Consider the following 16,703-nt stretch of genomic DNA (forward strand, 5'->3'; position numbering starts at 1 on the left):
CCATCAGGTCATTTGAGATGTGCCATATGACATAATAGTAAAAACATGAATACATCTCCAAGTGCAAACGTTTTAATCTATGCAGACATCAAAACAAACCATTTAACAGAAAAAAAAGCTTTAACCACTGATCTGGTTTGAATTCTGCGAGGGGATGTACTGTATCTGGTCTTGTGCCAGAGCAACAGGTGGTAAATGGAAAGCAGGAAGCTAGGAAAAAGTCTTGAGATAAAGTTTTGGGATTTTTTATTTTATTTTGTAGGTATGAACACCAGAATTAAACAGAATTAACAGAGATCTAGTTACACTGTAAAAAAAAATCCGTTGTTTTTACGAAAAAAAACTGGCAGCTGTGGTTGCCAGAATAATCCCGTAGAAAATACTACAAAAATGTTAACAACATTACGGAACAACTTGTACATTTTACTGGGATTTAATGTACAATAAATGATGACTAAATGTACATTTTGCAGTTATTCAATGTACAATAAGCAGTTTTAGGATGTGAAATTTACAAGTTGTTTTGTAATGTTGTTTACATTTGTACTGTATTTTTAACGGGATTATTCTGGCAACCACAGCTGCCAGTTTTTTTCCGTAAAAACAACAGATTTCTTTTTTAAAGATGTTTACATTTGTACTGTATTTTTAACGGGATTATTCTGGCAACCACAGCTGCCAGTTTTTTTCCGTAAAAACAACAGATTTTTTTAAAGATGTTTACATTTGTACTGTATTTTTAACGGGATTATTCTGGCAACCACAGCTGCCAGTTTTTTTCCGTAAAAACAACAGATTTTTTTAAAGATGTTTACATTTGTACTGTATTTTTAACGGGATTATTCTGGCAAGCACAGCTGCCAGTTTTTTTCCGTAAAAACAACAGATTTCTTTTTTTAAAGATGTTTACATTTGTACTGTATTTTTAATATATATATATATATATATATATATATATATATATATATATATATATATATATATATATATATATATATATATATATATATATATATATAAACAGTCTATCTACATTGCTTCAAATTACTTCTAAATGAAAAGTCAGGCTGTAACAAACCACTCGTCAGACATTATACAATTCACAATAATGCAAATTTATTGTTGAAAAAAATAATGAGAAAGAGATCATTAAAGTGTGTGTGTGTGTGTGTGTGTGTGTGGTTGCACTTGTGTTTGTGAGAGAGGGATTATGAGTGGGGTGTGGTAGTGAGTGAGTGAATAAATGTGAACCTTGTTAATAGCGAGCCACGAAAAAAGGTGATATAGGTGTTCATCGGCTCCATCACTTTGAAGGAACACCTAGGGGAATAGAGAAGAGAAACAAACACAATAATCTCCATTAGTTTCATTAGCAAAGTCAGCAATAATCAAAGATAACAGTAGCACTAGCACACATACCTTTTTAAATAGCCCGCCATTCATGGAGAGCTTGTGAATCATGGTAAAGGCTTGATTAAGATGCAACTGCATTGCTTCTAGAAGAACATCTAGAGAAACATGGGTGTTCACTGTCGCGGCCACTTGAAGGAACAACTAATGGAATAGAGAAGAGACAGAAACACATATTCTCCATTAGTTTCATTAGTAAAGTCAGTCAATAATCAAGGACAACAGTAGCATTAGCACACGTACATTGAACACGTGGGAATTATGTACAGTGCATCCTGAAAGTATTCACACCCCTCTCAATGTTTCAGCATTTGTTGCATTGCATCTCCTTCAGTCAAATAAGTTCATTTTTTTCTCCTTGGTCTAGACTCAGTGATCCATAATGACAGCAAGAGTGTTATTGAGTGTTATAACATAGGGTGTGAATACTTATGCCCATGTGGATATTTCAGTTTTTTAACGATTTGCAAAAACTTCTACAATTCTGTATTTTGCTGTCATTATGGGGCACGGATCCTAGATCAGGGAGAAAAAAATTTACTTATTTGACTGAAGGAGATGACTGCAATGCAACAAATGCTGAAACATTGAGAGGGGTGTGAATACTCTCTGGATGCACTGAACATAATTCCCACGTGTTCATTCATAGTTTTGAAGCCTTCAACGAGAATCTACAATGGAAATAGACATGGTAATAAAGGAAACATTGATTGAGAAGGTGTGTTCAAACTTTTGGCCTGTACTGTACCTTTTCAAACAGCTCGCCATTCATGGTTGAAAAGGTCATGAATCAAGTTACAGAAGCTTAGATTAAGATGCAACTGCATTGCTTCCAGAAGAACATCTAGAGAAACATGGGTGTTCACTGTCGCGGCCACTTGAAGGAACAACTAATGGAATAGAGAAAAGACAGAAACATATTCTCCATTAGTTTCATTAGTAAAGTCAGTCAATAATCAAGGGCAGCAGTAGCACTAGCACACATACCTTTTTAAATACCTCGCCATTCATGGAGAGCTTGTGAATCATGGTAAAGGCTTGATTAACATGCAACTGCATTGCTTCTAGAAGAACATCTAGAGAAACATATGGGTGTTCACTGTCGCGGCCAGTTGAAGGAACAACTAATGGAATAGAGAAGAGACAGAAACACATATTCTCCATTAGTTTCATTAGTAAAGTCAGTCAATAATCAAGGACAACAGTAGCACTAGCACACATACCTTTTTAAATAGCTCGCCATTCATGGAGAGCTTGTGAATCATGGTAATTCACAATAATGCAAATTTATTGTTGAAAAAAATAATGAGAAAGAGATCATTAAAGTGTGTGTGTGTGTGTGTGTGTGTGTGGTTGCACTTGTGTTTGTGAGAGAGGGATTATGAGTGGGGTGTGGTAGTGAGTGAGTGAATAAATGTGAACCTTGTTAATAGCGAGCCACGAAAAAAGGTGATATAGGTGTTCATCGGCTCCATCACTTTGAAGGAACACCTAGGGGAATAGAGAAGAGAAACAAACACAATAATCTCCATTAGTTTCATTAGCAAAGTCAGCAATAATCAAAGATAACAGTAGCACTAGCACACATACCTTTTTAAATAGCCCGCCATTCATGGAGAGCTTGTGAATCATGGTAAAGGCTTGATTAAGATGCAACTGCATTGCTTCTAGAAGAACATCTAGAGAAACATGGGTGTTCACTGTCGCGGCCACTTGAAGGAACAACTAATGGAATAGAGAAGAGACAGAAACACATATTCTCCATTAGTTTCATTAGTAAAGTCAGTCAATAATCAAGGACAACAGTAGCATTAGCACACGTACAATGAACACGTGGGAATTATGTACAGTGCATCCTGAAAGTATTCACACCCCTCTCAATGTTTCAGCATTTGTTGCATTGCATCTCCTTCAGTCAAATAAGTTCATTTTTTTCTCCTTGGTCTAGACTCAGTGATCCATAATGACAGCAAGAGTGTTATTGAGTGTTATAACATAGGGTGTGAATACTTATGCCCATGTGGATATTTCAGTTTTTTAACGATTTGCAAAAACTTCTACAATTCTGTATTTTGCTGTCATTATGGGGCACGGATCCTAGATCAGGGAGAAAAAAATTTACTTATTTGACTGAAGGAGATGACTGCAATGCAACAAATGCTGAAACATTGAGAGGGGTGTGAATACTCTCTGGATGCACTGAACATAATTCCCACGTGTTCATTCATAGTTTTGAAGCCTTCAACGAGAATCTACAATGGAAATAGACATGGTAATAAAGGAAACATTGATTGAGAAGGTGTGTTCAAACTTTTGGCCTGTACTGTACCTTTTCAAACAGCTCGCCATTCATGGTTGAAAAGGTCATGAATCAAGTTACAGAAGCTTAGATTAAGATGCAACTGCATTGCTTCCAGAAGAACATCTAGAGAAACATGGGTGTTCACTGTCGCGGCCACTTGAAGGAACAACTAATGGAATAGAGAAAAGACAGAAACATATTCTCCATTAGTTTCATTAGTAAAGTCAGTCAATAATCAAGGACAACAGTAGCACTAGCACACATACCTTTTTAAATAGCTCGCCATTCATGGAGAGCTTGTGAATCATGGTAAAGGCTTGATTAACATGCAACTGCATTGCTTCTAGAAGAACATCTAGAGAAACATATGGGTGTTCACTGTCGCGGCCACTTGAAGGAACAACTAATGGAATAGAGAAGAGACAGAAACACATATTCTCCATTAGTTTCATTAGTAAAGTCAGTCAATAATCAAGGACAGCAGTAGCATTAGCACTAGCACACATACCTTTTTAAATAGCTCGCCATTCATGGTCTGAGAGGTCCTGAATCAAAGTAAGGACTCTTGGATTCACATGGAGCCGTTTTGTTTTTGTTTGTTCCACTTTTGTCCCCTTCTCCGGATTAATAGAGAAGAAACATCTAGGTTAACAGAAGAGAGAAGAAACACATACTACTATAAATGATACAACCATCTCAACTAGTCAAATCAGTACAAAGGAAAAGACAAAAAAGGTGAGAATACGGGTTACAGTTTTCCATTAATTAAAGTTTAACTGGTAGGCGGGGAGCTAAGGGGCCAACCGTGAACCCCCCACATAATCCAACTTTAAAAAAATATCTATTTTTTTTTTAAAGGTCCCATCATGCTTAACATGAATTAAAATGTTTACATTGAAAATTTTGCACTACATGTTTCAGGTAGTCAGTGTATTTCCAAACATTGCAAATTGCATTGCACCTTCCCCCAGCTCATGGAGAGTCATGTTTCTGTAATGTGTTTCCATTGCATTTTCAATGTATGGAAATACATTGACTACCTGAAACATGTAGTGCAACCCAAAATGTTCAGTGTTAACATTCTGATTTATGCTCAGCATGGTCAGACTTTTAAAAGAAAGTTGGTTCCTTTGAATTATGGGAGAGTGAACCTTAAGGCCTATAGACATTAGACACTACACTCTGTCTATTGACATATCAACGTCTTTTTTTTTTTTCCTCTTGATGACAGACACCTTTGGTATAATGTATAGATTCCTAAGTTAAAGGACAACTTCGGTCAATTTCAACAAGAGCTCTATTGCTCATGCCAGGACTGAAGACGTAAGAAATTTTGGTCTAAATCCTATAGGTTTCCTTGAACAGAGAATTAGCACTGACAGCTAATCCATGGGGGCATAACTTTACATTGTGAATTTAACACTCCAAATGTCAACGCCAAAGCTATGCAACACCAGCCGACACCATACAACACAACACTGTAATGTGTATGACTAGAAATGCTTAAAAAGTAGTTAAAAACAGTGTGTTTGTGCAAGCAGCCATATACAAAATTTAAACAAATGATGTGATAAAACACAGTGTAAAGTTCTACCCCCATGGGTTAGCTATCAGAGCTAATTCTCTGTTCAAATAAACCTATACAAGTTGGACCAAAATGTTTTGCGTCTTCAGTACTGGCAAGTCTCGAGTAGCTTCAGCAATAGAGCTCTTGTTGAAATGGACCGAAGTTGTCCTTTGAGCAGAACATGTCATTTTGCCCATGAAATGAAATTGTTTTTGCTGAAAAAATACTCAGGCAATTAGTTTGACAACGTGTCAACATTATTTCATACATGTTATTTGATTCATCGTATTTCAGTTAGCAATGCTACAGAGCTGGTATCTTGACTAAGATGGTGGTGGCGATGGGGTAAAAGAACTTGGTAATCATGCCAGTAGCCACAGAAGTCAGGGGTTGAAGCTAGCCCCTAGCAAGGCACTTAACCCCATGTTGCTCTAGGGGAGAATGGCCCTGTAGGTATTTGTATGCACGTTGCTTTGGATAAAAGCCTGAGCCAAATGACTAAATAAATAGAACAAAACAATTGTACAAAATAAAATAAAAAAAAACATACCTCTGTAGAAATTCCAGGGTCGATGCAAGCGTGGATGGGTAATGAATGTTAAAGCAGTAATAGCTGCCAAACATCATGCACAAGGCCGAGATGAAGGAAGAGATGTTCTCATTCACGATGACTTGATCCACACTCAGCATCATCCGTCCGGAGGAGTAGCAGGACTGCCCTATTTAAAAAAAAAACAAAACAAAAAAAAAAAAACAGCAGCAATTTAGGTAACATTTCAACATGTCAGTAACTGGTATCTCAAGTGTAAAAACAAGTGTGTGTGTACTATATGTATGCGAATGAAAAAAAAAACACATCTGAAAAAAACTTAAACAAATAAGAGATAGAGGTCAGTGTGTGAATGAGAGAGCATGTGTTCAGTCTTTGGAATGCAAGTGTGTGTGTGTGTGTGTGTGTGTGTGTGTGAGAGAGTGTTCATGTGAATGTGAGAGTGAGTGTGTGAGAGAATGAGTGGGGGCATTTGAAATTAACAGCAGAGACAAAAACAATTACAGATGCTGCATGAACATAATTTAAATTAGAAATGAAGAAATTTGGGATATATTTGTGTGTGAGGTTAACTTACCACATACAACAATCGTGGGAGTCAAGGGAACGCTGTTCAGGTCCACTTCCCCAGCCAGGCAAGTGTCCTCCACATAATGGAACATCACATCTTCTTTCTCATCAAAATAAGCCAGGAGGAGCAGCACCATCTCTGTGGCATGTGTGTAGCCTGGGTGTTCTCCCCTCATCATTTGTAGCTTTGTTGCAGCTTGATAGAATCTTTTGGATTTGTTGACAGCAACTGTCTTCATGAAGTGCAGGAGCCTTTCCCCCTTCTGTTCCATATTCTTTAGGAAGGTTTCCTTTAGGTCCACTCCAGTGAGTTCGTTAAAGTGAACAGCCATGCCAATTTCACAAAACCAATATGGCCAGTTCTCCAGGAGGTACTTCACGTCCTTTCCTTGGTTCACCTCTTGTCGCTGGGTGTAGAATGTGGACTTCATAAGCATCTTTACAGGACCTGGGCTTTGCTCATTCTGACTAAAAAGATTTTTAAGCTCATCTTTCTTTTGCTGCTGGCTGTCAGCTGTTTCTCCAAGGGGCAGAAACTTGACATGCCAACGGATGCACCCATAGGTGTCTTGAATCGCTGCTCGTTTTTCAGGGGGGATTTCATCAGTGTCAGAGTCATGTGGTCTTCTTTTTATTTTAGGTGTTGTAGGTCTTTTCACATTTTCGATCCGATTTTGAATTTGCTTCACAAGGGAGTAGTACCCTGTGCCAATTATGTCACCCTCAATGACATCTTGCAGTGATTTGGGGTATTTGGCCACTAATTTCCTAGCCACATCAACAGCGTTCCTTTTACATAGTGAAGTGGTTACTTTCATCATTTCACGGACCACAATTCTCACCATCTCTTTCCTCAAACTTGGACCTGGACGTTTTCCTCTCTCCAAAGCCTGCGTCAAATCCTCGGGGAACTTCCTCCATGGTATCACAAATGAGTCTGGAAAACTGCCCTGTGGGCTCTGACCGCTGCTGGACGACGACGTTGAAATTGGCGACTCACACATCACGGATGGGTAAGGTCCTGGTGAGGCAGTAAGGCTTGAAGAAGCACTTTCTTGGGCCTGGCCTTTAAAAGCACACATACAAGATAGACAAAATGGTTGTTTTATATTTTAACTGAACTTTATAGCCATGTTGATAACTGATAACAACAATGATAGACTCACATTTCAGACTCCATGCAGCAACCAGCTTCCGGGCTTGTATAGGCCTCAAGGCTGACAATAAATCTTCTTCCTTAACAAACTGAAAGTCATCATGGGTCTCTATCCCTAGGGATTGAAGAGTTTCTTGTAAGATGTCCTTTGATACTTCTGGAAGGTCAGGCAAGGCCTCCGTGATGGCGGAGCGTAGAAATGATTCCGACATCTCTACAATTTGGATTAAAGCTATAAAAGGAAATATTACATGCAAAAAGTAGCTGATACATTTATTTAGGAACACTGGATTGCATTCATATTAGACACAACTCTAACTCCAATATGAAATGGGTCCAAACTACAATCAGTGGAAATAAAAAACTTTGAACTTGTCATTCCATTTACCATTTCTGACCAACTATGCTGAAAATATGTTCTACTAATTTGACGACAACTTTTAATGTTTTTATTAGTTTTTAAAGTTAGTATTTTGTAGACATTAAGCCTAGTTTTCAGATTGTTTAAGAAGAAATGCAATGGCTCATGAAATGTTGACAAATGCTTCTGTTCCAAGTTTTCGGCTGTTGCTGGAGCAGTTCAAACAGTCTGAGTGCACCTATGAAGCCATTGTAGGGGAGCAGCTCCAGCAACAACCGAAAACTCGGAACAGAAGCATTTGTCAATATTTCAATATTAACCACTGTGTTTCATTGTGAACAATTTGCAAACTACACTTAATATCTAAAAATACTTGTGCTTCACTTATTCAAACTTGGCAAGAATCAGTTTGACAAAACACTGTGTTTCAGTGGAATGACTCGGTGTCCATCAACAATGTATGACGTCAATGGGTAAAAATCTACCAAGGCATTAATGTTAACACACTGCATTCCGGTACTTTGTTGTGTCACAGCGTACAGGTGGTATTTAGGGAGGTGGTCAGATTTGTGTGTGTCCATAAGAAAATACACAGTGGCATTATCCTTAATTAAAATGATGACAAGCTCCCCAAATTCCATGGACTCATTCAAGACTAGGAAATCACCCTTCTTGTATGCTGTGCCTTTGTACTGAATTTCTGTGGAGACAATGGTATCATTCTCTGAAAACCCAAATGCACTAACAGCATGATTGACTCTGTCACTGTAAAGGTTGGGAATAAAAGCACAACCATTTTTAATTTGCAGAAGCACACTACATCCTGGTCCTGCCAAGACATATGCCTGAAACATCTGATGCCTTTCAGAAAGAGTCAGGCAAATGTTCTTAAAGTTTTTCAAATGCCTGGCACATCGCTTGAAATAGCTGTGTTTGCTTTCGAAACGCATCGTCCATAACCTGATAAGGGGGCCAAATTTGAGAATTAGAGAGGGATAATGTCTCATGTAATGGTGCTTTGGTTTTAGAGTACTCTGAGGAAACAAACGCTTCCTTGAATCCAGATACTCTTGGATTATGATTTCAAGATAAGCTACCTGTGATGTTGAAATCTTCTGCGCACAAACCAGATCAACAATATCTTTCAGCTGAAGAGTCAATTGCCACACATCATCATCAGCATTTTGCACCTTGTCACCAATCAGAACAGGCAGCAACCTCAAAAAGTTCCAATTCTGGACAGCTTGACCAGAGAGTTTGAGTGCACCAGATTTGACAGTGCATGGCTTGGTGAGAGCATCTGAACCTTTGAACTTGAATTGTTTGATTCGTCTGTTCAAAAGGGTACATTTGAACCATTTCATTTCTTTGATGAAATAATTCAAGTACAGACCAAGATCATAGGACAAAACTCCCTCAAAAATGTCATGGCCTAAGCACGGTGGGAGACCAGGTTGGCATACATGAAAGTTTGACAAATCATTGAAAACTGACTTCAGTTTTATTCCTTTGACCTCTCTGCTCTCCTCAGACAGAGAGGCGACAGCAGCGTCGTAGGAATCAGCAGTTCGTTGCCGGCCGCAAAGATTGGGTTCTTTCTTAAATTCGTCTCTGGTGACCTCACAGTACCTGCAAAAATAACCTGAGCAACTGAAGTTTTCGGTAAACCCTCCAATGCCATGTGACCCTAAATTATCCCCAGCTATACAGTACAAAGCCCCATGGACTGTTTCCCCTCCTACAGTGATTCCATTTTCTTCTAAATCTTTCAAATCCGACAACATGTCAGCAAATACTTTAGCACATCCAAACTTTTTTAGTTCATTCTCTCCACACAGCAAGACTAGGGACATGTGATCCGTGTTGGACCGCACATGAACGGGCAAATTTGCAACAGAAAGATAAACAGCGAGAACTTTGTGTGTCTTTTTTGCTGACCCAAGAGGGTTGACTACTTCAAATGCATCTTGGTATAAAATAAGTTGCAGGCCTCCTGGGTTTGCAGTGAAGAACGGGTTGGACTTGAAGGCCTGTCCGTCACAAATGTCACCAAGAACACATGCATCTTTTTCATTAGACCGTTGCAACACTGATTTTTTCCAAAATTCTGATTCTAACAAGCTAATCAATGTTTGCTTCACAGGTATGTAATAAGCATTTCTTTGTCTCATATTCTCATCATATCCTAATCTTACTACTTTGGGCTCTACATAATTGAACATGCGTTTGAATGTCTGAGCTCTTGAATAGGTTGTTCTTAGTTGGCCTTTGTGAGATGAAGAGAACAGATCAGAATCCTTAATACAATCAAAGACTTTCCCCATCGCATCATCAGTTAGATTTAATTCATCTTTCAAGAGAGAGTGTAATTTGCTTGAAGTGTAATCAAGGCCTAATTCATGCAGATTTTGCATCTCTTCAACAATTATCTGTATCGTTGAAGCTGGAAGTAGGAGCTGTCCTTGCAGTTTTAGATAGAACAAGCAAACATTCCGAAGAAAGGCTTCATCGAAATTCTGCGGTAGTGTAGTAGCTTCTTCTGTTGCACCATCTAAAGTCTGGGAAGCCTCTTCACAAGCAATGGCAGAGGACTGGGGTGCGATTTCCCGGTAAATATCATTTATGTTATTCACTGAACATTGTGGATGCTTCCTAGACAAGTGTGCTGTAAATGATGATTTTAAAGTAAATGTGCTTTGACAACCTGCCACAGGACACTTTACAGATCTTCCCTCCACTAAATGTTTTTTTAAGTGTACAAGAAGTTCCTGCACAGTCTGAAATCGGTCTGAACACAGTGACATGGCGCAAATAAAACTTGAAATAATGGCTGTGTTAGCATTAGCAAACGGCGCTGGGACATTGTGCTTTCGATAGAAGTGACACTTAAATGATGCATATGTACAAAATGTCTGCCTGCAGTCAGTACTCTCACACTTGAACACGCAGCGTGGTTCGTTTCTATGAACCCTACAATGCAACACATAACCCTTTAACGTGTGCAATGTTCTCCCGCAAAAATGACAATGAATCATGGCGTGGGGAGCTAGAAACAGGCAAAATAGCTATTAGCTGCTAGCAGCCAGTATCAATGTGAAGTTGTCAGTTGTCCGCCTAATATCCAGTGAAATCAATAAAAACGCGCCGTTTTGTTTCACAAAATTGTCTTTTGACTTAACCTGATGCTCGAACCAGAGACATTACTTACTCAAACTTGGTGTCTGTTAAGTGCCACTGCCAGAGAGCCGAACACGCACGTGTGCCAACCTAGCTAGTAACTGTGTGGTGGGACGTTGACGCTGAAGCAGCGCAACTACAGCCTGTGAATGGGCGGAGCTAACATTTGAACCAAAATAATTTGATATTCTCCTGCAAAGAACAAAGTTTTTGTAAAATAAACTATTCTACATAGCAGGAATAAACAGAAAATAAAATTGTTTACTTACCAATAGTTGGTTCCATGAAAAATTCAAATATATGTAGAGCAGCAGCACCAGATGGCCATGGTTTGATTCTTCTTCTTCTTCTTTATGAATTTTTCTGGCGGTTGGCACGCAACGAAACGGTGCATTACCGCCACCAACTGGTTTGGAGTGTGGATCACCATGGTTTGATTCAGCTGCGTTTTCCATTCAAATATCATCATGGATAGGCATTCTGTGTTAACTAGACCTACATAAAGCTTCCCTTTCCTAATTTATTCTAAAAAAAGTATTGTCTTTTAAACACATTAACAGTTTTATTTGGTTTAGAGTTTTACGAAATGGTAAACGAAATTAGGTTAGGGATCAGACGAAGCGCAGCCCAAAGACCCCTTATGATGAGTACCATTAATGAACTCAGTGCTCCCTGCCTGTGGGATTCCAGAGGCAGCTGATGGGTATCGGCAGTCCAAGCGACATGCGGCTCGGGTGGTTGCCGAGGCAAAAACTCGTTTTATGAAATGTGCCAAAGAGCCTAGGCTACTGACTTTTTTTTTTAACAGGGCAATGATGTAATTTTAACTGTATGACTTTTTTTTTTGGCATTACAGTTTATTTGTGTTTAAATTACATTAATTTGCAAATTATACAAAAAATTCTGATCTATTCAACATATTCTTACTGTAAAATGAACAGTTGTATTTGGTTAGGAGTTTTACAGTTTATCATTGTAAATTACACAATGCTTCATTGTTTTTGCATCTACAGTTTTTTTATGTCATGATTTTACAGGAATTCACTGTTAATTCTACGGATATTATTTACAGTGTACACAGCGGCCGGCGCTGCATTAGAGATCACTGCTTAAAGCTGTGAGAATGATAATATACCTCAGGCCACACCGAAGGGCTCCGTACTCCTTCAAGTTGCCGCTGGCTAATGAAAATCAATAACACATTTGGGCTGAGGTCTGCTGTGCGTGTGCAAGTGGAAGCAATCATGAGACATTTGGTTTTGCCGAAGGCTGCCGGCCAGCTGCACGGTGGCTCTCTCGCGTCGTGTCGCTGTTTAATCGTGGGTCGGGTGCTTGGATGCAAAACATGGCTGCACGAAGGCGCCTAAGCATTCTGATGCAAGGCGTGGTTCATTTGGGATTGCATCAACTAGAAAAGCGTGAGGTGCAAGCTCATTTATGTCCTTATGATGCAACAAAACTCCACAAGAAACTCTCTGCACCAAGGTGTTCAACTATGTTCCCTTGAAAAAGCTGAGAACCCAAAGGTGCCCGTTTTATGCTGATTTGGTGATATAGTTCCTCTAATTTCTCTCATAGCTTGCTGAGCTTTTCCTTGTGAGCAAAGAAATCAATAGATTCTTTTGCAGCCTCTTTATGTGCATCTGTGGTGTTCAGCATTACTCTTATAGGTGCATTTCCTGCTGCATTAAATATTTACAGAGACAAATAAATATCACGCCCCTGCAGAGGCCTCCCTCTGACTCATGTGCTGCTCATTTTAGAAGCAGCCCAACGTTTGCTTACTAAATTTACTGAAACCTTTTTCTCCCCCCCGCTTATAGATTTCTCTGTTTTTGTTTTTCCGTAACAAGATTTCAGGGAAAAAAAATGACAGAACCATAAATTCAGCTCCCTACCAGAAAATCCTGAAAGAGAATGTCCAACTATCGGTTTGTGACATTCAGCAGCATTATTATGGGTTGTACAGCAGCAAATCAGAACGCCCACCTCTGGATGGCTAAAAAAATTCAATAAAATGAAGGTGACGGAGTGGCCTAGTCAAATCACAACTTAATCCGTTTGAGATGATAAGACATGGTCTTAAACCTGTTGTGTTTGAAAAGCCTTTAATAAATTTGAATTAAAAAGCGGCTCAACCTCGGCAGCGATGAAAACGACTGTTCTGCAGTTATCACAAACCCTTGATGGCAGATGCTGCATGCAAGGGGCCCTGCAACAATTCCTCAGGTTTAGGGGCTAATAGTAATAGCCAGCTGTACATATATTCATACTACATGTAAACTCTGTTATAATAATCATCTGTATATTATGCTATTGTACATATCTGTAAAACTCTATTGATAGTAATATCCACCTGTATATTATATTTGGTACATATCCAGCTGTAAATTTAGTTCACAATACTAGTTATCTATATATTATACTCATAGGACAAATCTATCAGTAAAATTCTGTCTATAATAGTATACATCTCTATATTTATTCAGTAATAATCCATGTCCTGTACATATGGAACCATTGTTTATTCTGCACTTGCTGCTATTGCACTTCTGGTTAGACCTAAACTGCATTTTGTTGCCTTGTACCTGTACCTGTGTAATGACAATACAGTTTAATCTAATCTAATCTAATCTAATCTAATCTAATCTAATCTAATCTAATCTAATCTAATGACCTTTTCACATAGGGCTTGAAAAAAAAAAGGGAAAATGTTTGTTCCAGTTTCTTTTACTAGTAATTCACTAATCCTTTTTTTAAATATCTTTAGCAGTGAACAAGATCCACAGAATTACTCTTATGAAGTGTTCCTCGTATTTTGAGACCACATCTTGACTAAAATCATCCTAACCAAGAAACCTGCTGTTTCTTAGTATTTAAAGTTATATATATATATTTATTCTTTTTTTTTTAAAACTGAGCATATCTGCACTCATTTCTCATTGGTGGAAGTGTAGAGAGCACTAAATTGGTTTTGGCCAGAGATTGAGTTCAGATCTCTGGTTTTTATAACGCTCTGACCCACCGATTCGGATTTTTGTTTCATGGCTATGAAATAAAAATTTAAGAACATTCTAGAAAACATTGTTTTTGTTAGATGTACTAAGTAACAGGATAAATTAATAATCTGATTAATTTAAAAGCTCGTTTTATTTCCCAGTTTTCACAATTTGCTGGGTTTAATAAGCCCCAGGTGTTTCAGAACTGGAATGTTGAAATTGTTTCAACTTTTTATTAATTAACAAAAGAGATCTGAATTGGAAAATCTTTTCAGGTGGAACCTCAGAATTGCAAAAAACAAAAACAGCAACAAAAATGAAAAGCACCAATCTCACCTAAAATGTTTAAAAGCATTTTTAAGATCACTTCCTGTATGCTGTCTGATCTGATGCCTGAAGTTCTTCATCTAATGATCAGCCTAGATGTCCCGATCCATGTTTCCTTGTAAGGTGCTTTTAGCTCCGTAATTACGCAGAGGTATGGAGAATTGGACGGAGCTAGCGGTCATTAGGAACCATTTGGAACATTTTGTCATCGGACAGGAATTTTCTCGATGAAAATACCTCCAGACAGCGAGGTTGTGATTAAAAGAATAGGTTAGGGCTGCAGCTGTTTCTTCGCAAGCTCTTAGACGTTATTGCTCATTATTCATGATCCCCGAGGTGATTTATACACGTATCCCGCTAAGATCCAACCTCACTGCACAGGTTGTAAAAAACACTTTTCCTTCTCCACCACCCCGCCTTCTGCAGATCACAGAGCTCTCAAATAGCGATGTGTGCTTGTGTTGGCCGGCCACCCTGCTAATACGGCAATACAACAGAATTACTCTTCAATAATGTGCGGAAAAGGCATAATAATTGCCAAGATTGAAGCAGAGAGTGAATGTTGAGGATAATTGGAAAAGTAGCTGTTAAATAAATGGTGTTTCTGTCTCGGGTTAAAGCAAAAATGCTCAATCACAACAATTTTTTGCTGCAAATGAGCGTCTCGGAGATGAGGCTCTGCTTTTATCCGAGGCGTAGGTATGTTAGCACGTTTAAACACACCTGTCATGCTTGGCTGAGTCTGAGGAACCGAGCTAAATCGCCCTGCAGTCTTCAGGCTCAACAGAGCCACCGTACTGTTTTTGTGGCACTCGGTGGATGCATAAATCAAATTTCTCGTCACACCTAATCACCAAACAGGCCGCCTGGTCAGTGGGAGCTCTCTGCGTGACACTTGGGCTGGAATTCCTTCAACGGCGGCCATTACACACGTATCTGCTTATTTTACACGTTTCTTTTTCTTTTCTTTAATTTCATGGTTGCACTTTTCTTTTTTCTTTTGGCTGTTTCATTTTATTTATCAGAAAACAAAAGCACTGATGCCATTTAGTTCAGTTCTGTGACCGATAACAACGTACTAAAATGCTTAGCTAGGTTTGCTTCTTCAAATAAATCCATATTGAAACAGATTTTAAATGGGTTTGAAACTCTAAATAATAATTACTCTTTTTAAAGAGGATAATACGTCTGTCTGAAAACCTGCAAGCACTTGAACTTTTATTTTCTCTAATTTTACAGTACGTCATTTTTATGAAAGATCTCGTAAAACTGATTCCCGGAAAACTTCTTAGAATATGGTTAAACATGTTTTATCTCTCTGACAAGATAATCCTTTTCCATCTGCTTGAAACCCTACACCAGGGGTGTCAAACTCATTTTGGTTTAGGGGCCGCATTCAGCTTAATCTGATCTCAAGAGGGCCACATGAGTAAACTCATTGCAAGATTAAATAGAACTAATAAAAGTGGACTTGTTGTTGATTTTTATATTAAATGAATTTCACTTTTACACAATATATTATGAATAACCTCAACGTTTTTAAGAAAACTGTGTGCAATTTCAACAATACTTTTACTCAGTTAAACATTTACATGTGCATTATGCATAAGAACTGATGACAGTGATTGTACAATGTTGAAAAACATTTATTCACTTTTCTTGGAACTTAAAAACGCTGTCCTGCATGACAAAATACATCAAACAGATACAAATTAAGAAATTATTTAAAATCAATTATCCACATCTGAAGCTCAGTGCTACCATCTGCTGATTAAAACACAGCGCCCCTCGTGGACAATATAGGAACTGCAGATTTTCAATTAAACGAAGTACATGTTTTTTTTTCAATAATTGTTTTATCATTCTCTTCCTTTTATCTCCTCTTTCTTTCACCTTTTCTTTTTTTCTTCTTGTTCTTCCTTTCATCTCCTACTTTCCCATTGTAGTGTCCATATCATTTGAGATATTTCCCGCATGAATCATAATAAAACTATTCACATTCATAAATCAAGCGGAGCACTATGGCAAAAGCAGTACTGCTCCACTTGTGAAAGTCAAATCTGATGAGCTCTTTTTGGCATTAAGACAACAATTATTATTGCCACATTGCCAGACAGGACACTGGAAAAAAAACAAAAAAAAATAAAAAAATTTTTGTTGAGTAATGATAATGCATTTAGCCACCGGGCCGGGCTAAATTGTTCGGCGGGCCAGAATCGGCCTGCGGGCCGTATATTTGACACCCCTGCCCTACACTGTCTTTTTCCTCTGTCCACACAAAATA

At 38.4% G+C, this 16,703-nt stretch overlaps 2 protein-coding genes across 22 annotated transcripts in view; one reads left to right on the plus strand and one right to left on the minus strand.

The window, feature by feature from the left end:
* si:dkey-1h24.2 (7tmA_CCK-BR domain-containing protein) overlaps positions 1-16,703 on the plus strand; it is a 51,403-nt gene that overhangs the window by 10,280 nt on the left and 24,420 nt on the right. The gene's annotated exons all lie outside the window — the stretch shown is intronic.
* Positions 1,143-12,165, minus strand: LOC118557809. 20 transcript variants are annotated; one of them, XM_036128190.1, is made up of 12 exons: positions 11,363-12,165; positions 9,411-9,545; positions 7,566-7,787; positions 6,407-7,465; positions 5,830-5,998; positions 4,221-4,354; positions 3,979-4,115; positions 3,740-3,881; positions 2,398-2,534; positions 2,159-2,300; positions 1,420-1,554; positions 1,143-1,320 (listed from the first exon to the last, which is right to left on the minus strand). In XM_036128190.1, the coding sequence occupies exons 3-6, from the start codon at positions 7,765-7,767 to the stop codon at positions 4,225-4,227; spliced, it is 1,560 nt and encodes a 519-aa protein (XP_035984083.1). In that variant the 5' UTR covers positions 7,768-7,787; positions 9,411-9,545; positions 11,363-12,165; the 3' UTR covers positions 1,143-1,320; positions 1,420-1,554; positions 2,159-2,300; positions 2,398-2,534; positions 3,740-3,881; positions 3,979-4,115; positions 4,221-4,224. The 20 variants fall into 20 exon arrangements, 19 of the variants coding, with proteins under 19 accessions (XP_035984083.1, XP_035984084.1, XP_035984089.1 ...); XM_036128191.1 differs by lacking the exon at positions 11,363-12,165 and adding an exon at positions 11,125-11,355; XM_036128196.1 differs by lacking the exon at positions 11,363-12,165 and having other exon boundaries at positions 6,407-6,806; positions 7,242-7,465; positions 9,411-11,114.

This window comes from Fundulus heteroclitus, chromosome 24 (genome assembly GCF_011125445.2).
Source record: "Fundulus heteroclitus isolate FHET01 chromosome 24, MU-UCD_Fhet_4.1, whole genome shotgun sequence".
NCBI lineage: Eukaryota > Metazoa > Chordata > Actinopteri > Cyprinodontiformes > Fundulidae > Fundulus > Fundulus heteroclitus.